Source organism: Vigna angularis, chromosome 8, assembly GCF_016808095.1.
Source record: "Vigna angularis cultivar LongXiaoDou No.4 chromosome 8, ASM1680809v1, whole genome shotgun sequence".
Classification (NCBI taxonomy): Eukaryota; Viridiplantae; Streptophyta; class Magnoliopsida; order Fabales; family Fabaceae; genus Vigna; species Vigna angularis.
The window spans coordinates 12028806-12042917 of NC_068977.1; the positions used below are offsets into that span (position 1 = coordinate 12028806).

The 14112-nt window shown below is 34.8% G+C and overlaps 1 protein-coding gene across 2 annotated transcripts in view; it reads left to right on the forward strand.

The window, feature by feature from the left end:
* The first annotated feature begins 1171 nt into the window (after positions 1 to 1171).
* LOC108345812 (valine--tRNA ligase, chloroplastic/mitochondrial 2) overlaps positions 1172 to 14112 on the forward strand; it is a 48961-nt gene continuing 36020 nt past the window's right edge. The window contains exons 1-7 of one of the 2 annotated variants that reach the window (XM_017584587.2): positions 1172 to 1427; positions 1574 to 1664; positions 2041 to 2167; positions 2570 to 2653; positions 3777 to 3871; positions 8363 to 8454; positions 8726 to 8779. In XM_017584587.2, the coding sequence (XP_017440076.1) occupies positions 1259 to 1427; positions 1574 to 1664; positions 2041 to 2167; positions 2570 to 2653; positions 3777 to 3871; positions 8363 to 8454; positions 8726 to 8779 (712 nt within the window). In that variant the 5' untranslated portion in view covers positions 1172 to 1258. Of the gene's footprint in view, positions 1428 to 1573; positions 1665 to 2040; positions 2168 to 2569; positions 2654 to 3776; positions 3872 to 8362; positions 8455 to 8725; positions 8780 to 14112 lie in introns of those variants that run through there. The other variant, XM_017584589.2, reaches the window with a different exon arrangement.

The window sequence follows — 14112 nt, forward strand, 5'->3', positions numbered from 1 at the left end:
GTCTTTCACAACAACTAAAAAAAAGAACCTGAGAATAGTACAATCAATTTATGCAATATCGACCTCTATGAAAATATGCATTCCGCCAATCCCTTACACCAATGCAGACTTCAAAGCTCTTGATCCCTTAAGTGGCAAACAATATTTTTAAAATATATAAGATAATAATTTAATTTTGTTGTGCGAAAAATTTATCTAGATTGGACTAAAAATTAAATACAACATCTCAATTTGAAAGTTTAAAATAATAAATTTATGAATAATAAGTTTATAGATTTTTTTATTATATGTTGTTTATTTTTTTCTTTTTTAATGTATGACTTAAATTTATACTTATATTCTATCAATTATTTATTTTTATTTAATATATATATATATATATATATATATATATAATAAATATATATTTAGTAATTATAAAAAATATTTAGTGTAAATTTTATTAAAATTAATCAAATATTTTTACATTTTGACTAGATTTTATGTTTCCTATATTATGTTTGGAATTTTATCACAGTGTATTACATACTGCTTTATTAAATGTTATAATTTAAAAAAAAATTATAAAATAAACAAATAGATTGTAGTCACTCTATTAAATTATATATTATATATTTTATTAAATAACCGAATTATGATATAAATTTATTGATTTAAATATAATAAAAATACATCATATTTAATTATCTAATAAAATATATATATATATAAATATAAATAATATTATTTTTAAAAGTTAATTATAGTCTTATAATATAACCAAACTTTAAAGTCAATTTGATACTTCTACTAAAAGCTCAAGCTTCATCAATGTTTTTTTTGGATCGCTTGGAGTAAGACCCATTCATTAGTATTACTAGATAAAATGGCTTTTAATAAAAATAAAAGACTATTATTTTAAATTAGCCAGACCAACTATCAATGGCGGAATTTCCTTTTTCTGAAATTTAATAAGGGCCATAAGAACCGAATAAACATAAACTTTTGTGAATCATTTGTCATTTTAATATTAAATATACAGTTGACAACTCACTTTTAAAATATTATTTTAATTATTAAAAAATGTTAATTTCTATATTTATAAAAAAGGAAAAAATTAAGAAGTTAAATAGTGATATAAAATATAAGTAAAAAATATAAAAATAATAGTACCATTTATTGATCCCGCGAGGTTTGGCATTTCCTCTCCTCATCATATCCACTTGTGCTGCTTAGCCAAATGGTTCTTCTGTTGCTGCTGTGAGTGAGGCCGTCAACCATGTCCACGATGCTCTCTCTATCTGCTTCTTATTGCTCTTCTTCTACTTCTCGTCTCTTCTGTCCCTTCTCTTCTCGCCTCTTCGGTCCCTTCTCTTCTCGCAACTCTCTTGTCTTCTTCCCTCATGGTCGGCGCATTCCTCTCTCTCGCACTCCCCGTAACCTTTCAGGTTCTCTTCACCTAATTCCTCCTCCTCTTTCCAACTGCATTATCTCTTCGGTTGTTACTTCTATATAACTCTATCTTTTATTGCATTACAACGAAGAAGGATTGGTTTAACGTAAAAGTGAAATTCGTTCCTTTGTTGTGTTTCAGCTGTTGCGCCAGAACAAGAAACTGGTGTCTTTAAATCTCCGGAGATTGCCAAGTCCTTCGACTTTGCTTCGGAAGAACGCATATACAATTGGTAGTATGCTTTCGAAATCAGTGATATGCTGTTTTGGCGAAACAAAAAAGTTATTTGGATGTTATTTCTGCCGCGGAAGAACTTTGCGAGATATAAGTTTGTGCTTTAAAATTGTTTAGTTTTTATCCCTTGATGTTTTGTATTAATACAAAATTTGGTTCTGGCGGTTTTGGTGCATTTTTGAGTCTTAGTGATTTCATTCTTGGTTTGCCTTGTTTTCTGTTGGCTTTTAAGTTGTAAGGGTTAAAAGTTTGAAGAGTATGCGTTTTTCTAGTTATTTGGCATGTGGTTGAATCTCAAAGTGCACTACAACTTCTCGTATTTTTGAATGTTTTTGTTTTGAGCTATGTTTTTGATTGTGATTATTGGATGCTAGGTGGGAGTCTCAAGGGTATTTTAGGCCGAACTTTGACAGGGGAAGTGATCCTTTTGTGATACCGATGCCGCCACCTAATGTTACTGGTTCTCTGCACATGGGCCATGCCATGTTTGTGACACTTGAGGTTTTAATTTTTCATTTGATTTATAGTCCATGCATGTTATTTATGTAGACTATGACAAACAGTAATGCAATTAAGCGTATTTTCTGTATTTTGGTTCTTAAGGTTTCATCTTTTTTCTATGATGTAATACGGTAATTATAACAATGAATTTCCGATTCAACTCATTCAACATTTTTAAGCCATATATTTTTTTGGTTGGTTGCTTTGTTATTTGTGTGTTTAGGGTGTTTAATATCAGATAGGAAAAAAAAAAGAAACAATGTTATTTCTTCCCCTTTTATGTCTCTATTGTCTCGAATTGTTAAGTGAGACTGAGTTGTGGGTGATCTGTAAACATTTTACATTTTATGTGTGTAATACATGTATGTTTTTCTTATCATGCTTATCCATATATCCATGCAGGATATTATGATTAGGTACAACCGCATGAAGGGAAAGCCAACGCTTTGGCTTCCAGGGACTGATCATGCTGGAATTGCAACTCAGGTTTGTTAATTGTTGTGCTGGTTTTTGTTATTGATTTTACTTCTCTCTTTGTTTGTTTGTCCCTCTATCTATCTATCTATATAGCAGTAGCTCATAAGATGTAAGACATGTTTTTTCTTTCTAGGCTTGACTCCGACCATTATTTTCGATAGATTTTGAAGATGTTTTAGGGAGTTTGCTGAAGATAGTCAGTTTTCCATATAGTTTGGATGTGTTCTTGTGAATTTGCTTTAGGGCTTTGACAGGATGTTTTTAGTGATGACTTGTGGTTGTGAATTAGTTGTAAATTGTATATACTGGGTGTTTAAATGAAAATAATGGGCCCCTTCTTAAATTCTACAACTTTTAGTAGGAAAAGGGAAGAAAAGCTTTTGTAGGAAGAGAGTTGAAAAGATACAAAAACTACTGTTATCAATCAAATGAATTCACATATTTACTGAACAGTTAGAGAAGACACTTGGGGATGATGTCACAGTGACAGCTGTGTAACTACGTGAACAGAAAAGCAACTAATTGAAAATTTTTCAGGTGACAACTGTGTAACTAACTGAACTACAACCCACAAGAGTCAGTAAGGGTGCTGCTCTTTTATACAATTATTAAGGAAAATTAATTCTGTTCTGTTTATTATGAGATAAAATTTTAATGAGCCTTCTAATGGATGTACATGACTATGATAGTTTGATAAGTTCTCTAGTATATCTGCTTGGGTTTATTTTTTTATTGGATTCCTCTTCCTTATCTTATGCTCTTATTATCAACGATTTATTGAAGAAAAGAGACCTAGAAAATGTGCAATGTTGACACTGATTTATTTTTGCTATTGTTGTATTTTCTGAGTTGTGGCCAGATTTATTGTAGGATATCTTTGTCTATATGAATTTCTTTTTCAGCTCTTTTTTTTTTCTTAAATTTTTAAATGCCTTCTATTCTTTCTAAGGTCCACCTTGACCATTATGTCATTCAATTGTTTTGCAGTCTCTTACTACACAATTTTATATTGCAGTCTCTAACTACACAATTTTATATTGCCAGATAGAATTTTATACCCCGTTCTTGTTTTTCTTATGTCATTCAGTTGAATTTCTTAGTTTCCCACTAAATTTTGTTTTCTTTCTCCCAGTTGGTTGTTGAAAGAATGCTTGCTTCCGAAGGAATAAAGAGGACTGAAATGAATAGAGATGAATTCACAAAAAGGGTTTGGCAGTGGAAAGAGAAGTATATCTTCATACCCTTGCTTGCTTTTCTTCCATCTGCATTTTTTGCTTTTGTGGAATGAATTGCCCATATCAAAGAAGGGAGCAAATCTCATCATTTCCTATCACAATATATTAGAATTTGGAAAACTGGAAAAACCTTTGATGTATGAACTATGTAAAAGGATAAATGTCAATAGATAAGAATCTGATCTAAAAAGAATCTTTTGATTATTGTTAAGAAGTGAACTTTAAGCCTAACTCAATCTCACAAAATTGGTTTGTAAGGTGAGGTTTGCATCCACATCTATATTGTGAATTCGCCTTATCTATAGTCGATATGGAACTTTTAACACACCCCTTCATGCCGAGGTATATTATCTCAAGCGTGAGACTAAACATTAATGGGTGGTCCAATAGTGACCTGACAGCGGATGGAAAAATAGACCCAACAAACATCATATTTCGCTAGAATAGATACTAAACCATGGCTCTGATACCATGTTAAGAAGGGAACTTTAAACCTAACTCAACCCCACAAAATCAGCTTGAGGTTTGCACTTATAAATATATATATATATATATATATATATATATATATATATATATATATATATATATATATATTGTGAATTGACTATATTTCTAGTTGACGTGAGACTTTAAACAATTACCATATCTCTATATTTAATGTCTAAAATATGATTTGCTCTAATATCCTAGTTCCCTTCTGTAATAATATAGTCTTACAGGAAAGTGACGTGGATCACTAACTAGGATAATCATATCTCTTAATTTATTTGAATTTCTCTTGTTTATTTTTCCTATCTTAATAAGATCTAGATGTCAAAATCTTGATTGTAGACCCTTATTTTATTAAGAGAATCTTTAGATATGATTTTGTCAAACGTTTGAGATGAGCTGACAGATTGTTGTGTTTGTTAGAGGCTGTTCTGAAACGTGTAGATAAGCTGGCAATTTGCTAGCCCTGTTGGAGGGAATATTCAGGGGGTTGGATGGCCACAAAAGGTAGGGGAGTAATAGGAAAAAAAGGACATTATTGTTAGTTGGTTAGAGCCTAAGGGTGGATAAAGATCTTTTGTCTGAGGAGACAGGTTCTGGGTTATTTTTCAAATACTTGTATAATTTTTTCTGGTTTCTTAACCATGCCTCAAATAGTAGTTCAACAACTATTCCAATAAAAAATTATCATATGGTGCCTCAAATAGTAGTTACAAACCATGTCCTTATAAGACTTCAATTAGTTGACATTTGCACTAAGCGACTTCCTCTAGGAAAATTCCAAGATTTTTTAGGCAAGTTGGGGATGATTGATATTCATTTATCAACTTGAGGGGGTGTGTTGTAAATAGTGGACTATTAGGATAAAATTATCCTAATGCCTCTAGAAATTAGGAAAAATATCCCTAGAATATACACACTCATTTCAACATGTTTTATTTTCCTTTTTAAGGGAGGATGATTGTTACAAATAGAGGAGATTGGTTGGGAATCTAATTATCTTGATTCTAATTAATAAAATATTTCTTTTCTCCCTCTCATTATTTAAGTTATTATTAAATTATAATTACAATATATGATGGGGATATCCTTGAATCATAGGGATGTCGTTGTCTAGGAGCTATTATTATACTTCCTAAAATGACTTTCTAGCCTTGTATATATAGATTGTATTCTCAACATAATAAGATGAATCATTCTACCCTAAATTATAACATGGTATCAGAGCTCTCGAATTCTGGGTGCTGCCTCGGACTGTGCACACCAAAACCCTAGACGACAACCTTCATTGCTGTCACCATCCCTTTTAGGACAACCTTCATTTCTATCGCACACCAAACCATAGCTGCTAGCCTTCGTTGCTGTCAATCATTTTTTTTTGGGTCGCCTTCATTCATTGCCCTAGGGTCGTTGTACTTAGTGGACACGGCGGACCAAATTCCTGAAGTGGTGAATACTGCGTCACAACACACTTAGGAACAACTGTAGAACCTCAACACGACCTACCGATTTAATGAGAAGAATTATTTGAAATGGGCCCAACTTGTTTGTAGAACTTTGGAAAAGAAGGGAATACCCAATAGGGAGAAGAAAGCTGAAGGAATGTGGTGTACCTTCTGTAACAACCCTCACCACACTCATAATAAATGTTGGAAGCTGCATGGAAAGCCACCTAGTAGAAATTGGGGATCCCATAATTGTGACAAGGAGTGGGGAAAAAAAGGAGACAACACTAGAAAGGGAGGACAAGCACACATAGGTGCTGCAACTGATGAAGAAAACAGAGGAGGAGTGATTCAACTTAACCAGGATGAAGTAGAACATATGAGATCATTCCTCAAAAAGATGGATAAGCCACCGAGTAGTTGTTCTCTGGAAAATTCAAGTACGTGTGGTGAGTTTTGTTCATTTGAACTTAATACCTTAGATAAAAACCATAACCCATATTGGATACTAGATTTTGGGGCGACCGACCACATGACACCCCTACCTAAACATTTCTCAACTTACACCCCTTACCCTAGCAACAAGAAAATAACCACAGTTGATGGCTCTCCAATGATTGTAGCAAGTCAAGGAGAAGTCCAAATAAGCCCATCCATAACCCTTAAAAATTCCTTCATATTCCTAAATTGTCTGTCAATTTGATTTCCATAAGAAAACTCATACGAGATCTCTCGTATTATGGGTGGAACTTGCAACAATTTGATTTTAAAAAGGCCTTCCTCCACTCCATGGAGAAATTGAAGAGGAGATTTGTTGGAAGTCCCATATCGACTAGAGATAAGGCCAATTCATAGTTTATAAGTGGGTGCAAACCTTACCCTACAAGCTGGTTTTGTGGAGTTGAGTTAGGCTTAAAGTCCACTTCTAACATGGTATCAGAGCCATGGTTAGAGCCTATCCTAGCGATATTTGTTGTTTGCTGGGCATATTTGTTCCACTCGCTATCGGACCACCCATTAAAAATTTCTAATCCCACGCTCGAGATGTATATACCTCGGCGTGAGGGGTGTGTGTTGGAAGTCCCACATCGACTAGAGATAAGGCCAATTCATAGCTTATAAATGGGTGCAAACCTCATCCTACAAGCCGGTTTTGTGGGGTTGAGTTAGGCTTAAAGTCTACTTCTAACAAGATTTACATGGAATTGTCCCCCAGATATGGTGGAATTCCTCACTCTAAGTCAAGGGGAGTGACAATATTACTGGTTTATATGGATGATATTATAGTGACAAGTGATGATTAGGAGGAGCAAGAACTGTTAGGCCAACATCTGGCCAAGAATTTAATTAAGACCTTTGGAAAATTTTATTTATTTTCTCGGAATTGAATTGGCCAATTCTAAAAAGGGAATATTCATCTCTTAATAGAAGTACATCACTAATTTGTTGAAAGAAATTGGTAAGACAACATGCACGCCTGCAAATACACCAATCAATCCAAACCTGAAATTGGGAAATGCAGAAAAAGATATTACTGTTGACAAGGAAATGTATCAAAGACTAGTTGGCAGATATATTTATCTCACACTAGACTTGATGTTGCATTTGCTATGAGTCTAGTTAGCCAGTTCATGCACCAACCAAAGGAGGTTCACTTACAAGCTGCACTAAGAATTGTACAATATTTGACAAGCACCCCAGGCAGGGGAATTTTGTTTGAATGAAATGGGAATATAAGTCTGGAAACATATAAAAATGCAGACTATGCAGGGGCAATTGTGGATAGAAGATCAACTACAAGACATCACACTGGAGGGAATCTTGTGACTTGGAAAAGTAAAAAACAAATTGTGTTAGCCCTGAAGCAGAGTTCAGGACAATGGCACATGGAATATGTGAACTACCCTGGTTCAAGATCATCTTGGATGACTTAAGAATAAAATTGGTTGAATTGATGAGACTTTATTGTGATAACAAATCTGTATTAGCATAGCTCATAATCCAGTTTAGCATGATGGAACCAAACATATTGAGATTAACAGACACTTTATCGAAGAAAAGTTAAACAATGGTCTGATCTGCACTCGTTATGTCTCTTCACAGGACAACGTCGTAAATATTGTAACGAAACTGAACAACAATTTTGAGAGTATTGTTTCTATGCTGGGAATGGAAAATACCTATTAACCAGCTTGAGGCGGAGTGTTAGAATTTATTTTATTAGCTGTATTATTTCTGTCAGGATTTGTGTTTTATTGTTTCCTTATTTAACAGATTATAATTACAGTATATGATGGGAATATCCCTGCATCATAGGGATCTGGTTGTCTAGGAGCTATTATTATGCTTACTAAAATAGCTTTCTAGCCTTGTATATATAAATTGTATTCTCAGCATAATAAGATGAATCATTCTACCTTAAATTATAACATGTAGAAATAGATATTGCCCTTGATTAACTTATTATTAGTAAAATATTGTTATGATATATTTTTATTCTCTCTCTCCATCCTCTCAATCTCATAATATTTTCTTACTTCATTCAGATATGGTGGAACTATCACAAACCAGATCAAGAGACTCGGTGCTTCTTGTGATTGGTCTAGGGAGCACTTTACACTTGATGAACAGCTAAGTCGTAAGACAGTTTTCTACTTGTTAAAACTCTTGCTAAGAAAAGTCTATAAGCTCATTTTAGAAAACTTATGGTATCTAACATACAAATATGGATGGTTGGTCGTCATTGAAATTTTGATAACTGATTTTTAGTGCTATTCTTATTATTTTTCCGTGTCTTATTAAATTTATCTGATTTTTATCATTGATGTAGAGCCAACTTTGTTGAAGAGTTAGCATTTGTTTCTTCATGCCATAATATATACTGATACCTCACCTTATAATTTGTGCAGATGCTGTAGTTGAGGCATTTGTTAGACTTCATGAAAAAGGTTTGATTTATCAAGGTATAAAATGAAGTTACAACATAGTATATATTTCATTTAGACTTTTTGTTTTGGTGTTTGTTTGATTTAGCTTAGTTTTAAGAAATAGTTGTCTGTGTTGGTGTAAGTTTGATAGAGTAATGTCATTTATTAATAAACTCTTTATTCTAGGGATATGAACGGTGAGGGTCGTCAATATCATGTAGCACGATCTAGCCCTTTCCTATTTACTTGCCTTCCTTCCTTTTCAATGTATATTAGGAGTCCTTTCCGATTTTCCTGTCAACCTTCAGTGTTTATGCAACCCGATTTATATTTTTTAATAATTACGTAAGTTATTGTCACGTTAACTTATTTGAACCAAATTAATGTCTACTTAGTTATTTTAGAATCAAAATATGTTTTCTTTTAAATAATTTGATGGAAAAATCTACTTATTTCCATAATTGAATATAAATACTTACCAAAATTTGAACTACATGGTAATGTTTTTTCTACAATCTCAATTAACTAACTTCTTTAATAGCTGATTATATTTTAACATTCCTTTTATAAAAATTGTGCAGCATATATTTTTTGAGAGTTATTAAGAGCGTGTGTATGATTCAGATTCTCCTTTAAAAGAGAAACGCAAAAGTTGATTTAAACAGTTAGTTTTGTAGATTGTTTTGAACTTGTGAAATATTGGAAGCATTGTTGTAAAAAATTCCGTAGTACTTGTATGATCATATGATCCTATATGAGTTTCTTCTCATTTCTTGTCTTGCTTGCACCTAGCATTGCAATTTGGGGGCTTGGAGCAGGTCTACCCTGATTTGCAGTTGGGTTGTGTGACTTGGAAGAGAAATTGCAGTGTGGTTTTAAACACATATCTGTTATATCCCGATTATCTAGTCTCACAAGACACTCCCAACCATTACATTAATTCAATTGATATACTAAAAATTTATCTTTTCCACACACTTAATTTGGATATACCAAATTATGTTTTGATCTCATTAAAAAAGTTCGAAATATAGAAAACGCTTCTAAGCTATTGTTCATGGTCCAAATCCAAGCACATTTAGAATAATCATTAATAATGATAATAATATTTAAAAGACTATGGGGGTAGTAGTTCAAGGATGACTCAAATATAAAAGTGAACCAAAGAAAAATGAGACTGTTCATTTTACATAGATTACATGAAAAGATGAACACATGTTTCCCTAACTGACATTTTAGACTTGACACTATCTTTTACAATATTTTCAACCTATGATGTCCTAATTATGCATGAATCATAATTGGAGAGACCACCGATGCAGATACTAAAGTTGATGGAGAGAGACAATGTAGGTCATGTGACTTGCATTCGAAGCTAATCGTCCAACTTGATACGTAATCATGGAAGGTAACATTATTTTTTGTGAAAGTGAGAATAATATCAAGGAATTTAGTTCATTGGATGATGGATATCACTGTTAGTGCATGGGCTACAAATGCTGATACTAATGGTGGCGCATGGCAACGACTGCGAGAGTGGATAGTGACAACGACCGTGTACATGGAAGCAAAAATAGAGCTCACAAGATCAGGAGCTTTGATACTAACTTTGAACTATGTAAGAAATGTAAATTTATGTTGTTGATAAACTTGTGATAAATAAAAAGGAGACAATAGTCTCATGAGTACCTTAGTTGTGACCCTTACTTGTACTGCTATTCAATATAGTAGGACATGTTTGCCTAAAACATTTGTCAAGAAGACTTTCAACAGAAGGAACTCTTCACTCACTCCATATTGTATTCTCCTGAGTTGGTCTCTAAGACAAACCATTGTCTCTAATACCACCTTAATAAGTGAGTTTCTATCTAACTCAACCTCACAAAACCTGCTTGTAAGGTGAGGTTTGTACTCAACTTATATATTATGATTTGGTCATATTTTCGGTTGATGTGAAATCTCCAACATTTCCTCTTATGTTAAGGAATGAACATTTCGAGTGTGAGATTAGATATTTGTGGGTGGTCCAACATGAGTGCAATAATCTTGCCTGAGTTGGTCTTCAAGACAAATCATTGTCTTTGATACCACCTTAGTAAGTGAGTTTCTATCTAACTCAACCTCACAAAACCTATTTATAAAGTGAGGTTTGCACCTAACTTATATATTATGATTTGGTCATATTTCTGATTGATGTGGAATCTCCAACATATGCTCTCACGTTAAGGAATGAAACTTTTTGAGTATGAGATCAAATATTTGTGGGTGGTTCAACATGAGCGCAATAATAGGTGACAAAATAGCTCTAACGAACATGACTAGAATAGGTTCTAAATGGCTCCCAACTTTAGTTATGTAACAAAATAAATAATTATTTTATTCATAACAATTGCACCAAATACATTCTCATGATCTCTATTTATTATTGTTGGGAATGTTCATTATACACACATAGCTCCACACTGGTAAGATATTATCCGCTTTGGGCCAAGTCCTCACGGATTTGTTTTTGGTACCACTCGAAAAGGCCTCTTACCTATTGAGGTATCTTATGTGTATATAAACCCATGTCCATCTCTTATTTTATCCGATGTGAGACTTTGTTTGTACCCAACACCCTCCCTCAAACAAAGGACTATGGTTCTCCTTCCTCCCCTACTACGAAAGTCTTTTGTTTTCCTCGAGTACACCATGGTCAACACTGAGAATCTTGTTAGGATATTTATCCTATTTTATCATCATTATAGTGTGTCAAGGGTTACCCTATTTATCATGATTATATTATATCTAGGATTACCCTATTTATCATGATTATATTGTGTCTATGGTTACCCTATTTATCATGTATTTATTTTTATAAATAGAAGATTGTGAGAGGGATCAATCAAGCCCTCTAGAATTATTTTACAGTTTCAATCTTAAGTTGGTATCAGAGCGGGTCGATCCCGCTCTGGTTTCTGTCTCGTAATATATATCTGTCCGGCGCCACAGTTCTTTGTCGCCCGCCACTGTCCACCGCTGCCCGCCGCCGGCCACCGTCAACCGTCGGCCACCGTTGTCCGTCGCCGGCCACCGTCCGGCCGCCGCCGCCGCCGCCGACCACCGTCGTCCGTCGCCGGCCACCGTCGTCCATCACTGTCACAGTTTCCTTCGTCTAAACCCTTAGGGTTTTCTTGTTCCTCGTTAGTATTATTCGTCTTCTTCAGAAATGGCGTCTGGCAGTACTCTTTCCTTCTCTGGAAGTCCATCAATTACCTCCGAGAAGCTAAATGGAAAAAATTATCTATCATGGTCTGCTGTCGTTGAAATGTGGTTCCTTGGCCAAGGGCATTATGACCACCTTGAGCGAGATGGAAGCCATGTGCCTACTGAAAAAGCTGATCAGTGTAAACAAGCAGATTTCCAGTTGTGTGCCCTGTTATGGCAATCAGTGGAACCCAAACTTCTTGTATCTTTGAGGGCTTTCAAAACTTGTCACTCCTTTTGGAAGAAAGCCCAAAGCATTTATGCCAACGATATTCAACGTCTCTATGACACTACGAACAAGCTTGCATCTCTTAAAATGGCAGACCATGATATGGTGTCCTTCATGGCTGAAGCCCAATCTGCGGTTGAAGAACTTAGGATGTTTTTGGAAGTAGATCCATTAGAGGATATCAAAAAGAAACTAGACAAATTTTACATGGTGTTGATCCTTCGTGCCCTACATCCCGATTTTGATCATCTCAGAGATCAACTTCTAACTAGTCATGAGGTTCCCTCTATGGAAACATTGACCACTCGCCTTCTGCGTGTCCCAGTATCTCAAACTCATGAAGCGCATGAACTAGTGGAACCATCTGTCATGGTTGCCACACGAGGACGAGGAGGACGAGGAGGTCGGGGACGTACTCAATGCACATATTGTAAAAGGATGGGTCATACTCAAGAGAATTGCTACTCCTTACATGGTTTTCCTTCCAAATCTGCCAATATTTCGAAGACTGAAACTTCCACTTCGAAATCTGAAACCTCCACTTCTATGTTTTCTGAGGATGAATATCAAGAGTATTTAAGGTTAAAGTCTAACAGCTTGGCACAACCATCTCAATCTCCCAATACATCAACAGCCTGCGTTTCTCAATCTATGGAATGTCAAAATTCATGGGTAATTGACTCAGGTGCTTCTGATCACATTTCTGGTAATACCTCTTTGTTCTCATCTATTTCCTTTCGAGAAAAACCTCATTTCATAACCCTTGCAAATGGATCTAAAACTTCTTCCAAAGGAGTCGGTCATGTTTCTTTGTCTCCCTCCCTCAATCTCAACTTAGTCCTTTTTGTCCCTAATTGTCCTTTTAATTTAATTTCTTTAAGCCAGTTGACTAAAATGTTAAATTGTTCAATAACCTTTGATCATAAATCTTTTGTTATACAGGAGCGTGGTTCGGGGAGACAGATTGGAGAAGGATATGAAGCTGGCGGATTATACCATTTTGGATCTCGTCCAAGGGTGTCTTGTGTTGCTACTCCTAATCCTAAAGTGCTACATGATCGACTTGGCCATCCTCATTTGTCCAAATTAAAAAAGATGTGTCCTGAACTTAGTGGTCTCCAAACCTTAGAATGTGAGTCATGTCAATTAGGAAAACATGTTAGATCTTCCTTTCCTAAAAGGTCTCAATCAATATGTAATTCTAGTTTTTCCATCATCCATTCTGATATATGGGGACCTAGTCGTATCTCTTCTTTTGGTTTTAGATATTTTGTTACCTTTATTGATGAATATTCAAGATGTACTTGGGTTTATCTTATGAAAAATCGTTCTGAATTGTTAGCTATCTTTACATCCTTTTTGAATGAAATCAAGAATCAATTTGGTCAAGTAATCAAAATATTAAGAAGTGATAATGCAAAAGAGTATTTCTCATCCTCCTTTTCTGCCATCTTGAGTTCCCATGGTATCTTACATCAGTCTACTTGTCCTCATACACCACAACAAAATGGTATAGCAGAACGAAAAAATAGACACTTGGTTGAAACTGCTCGTACCCTTTTGCTTGGTGCCCATATTCCTGTCCATCACTGGGGGATGCCATCTTAACTGCATGTTATCTTATTAATAGGATGCCCTCCTCCTCTCTTGATAATAAAGTCCGTTTCTCCATTTTGTTTCCTAATGATCCTCTCTTTCATACATCTCCCCGAGTGTTTGGCTGTGTATGTTTTGTTCATGACATGTCTCCAGGTCTAGACAAACTCTCCGCTCGCGCTCTCAAATGTGTCTTTTTAGGCTATTCTCGACTTCAAAAAGGATATCGGTGTTACTCTCCTGAAACTAAGAAGTATTACATGTCTGCCAATGTCACATTCTTTGAACAGACTCCTTA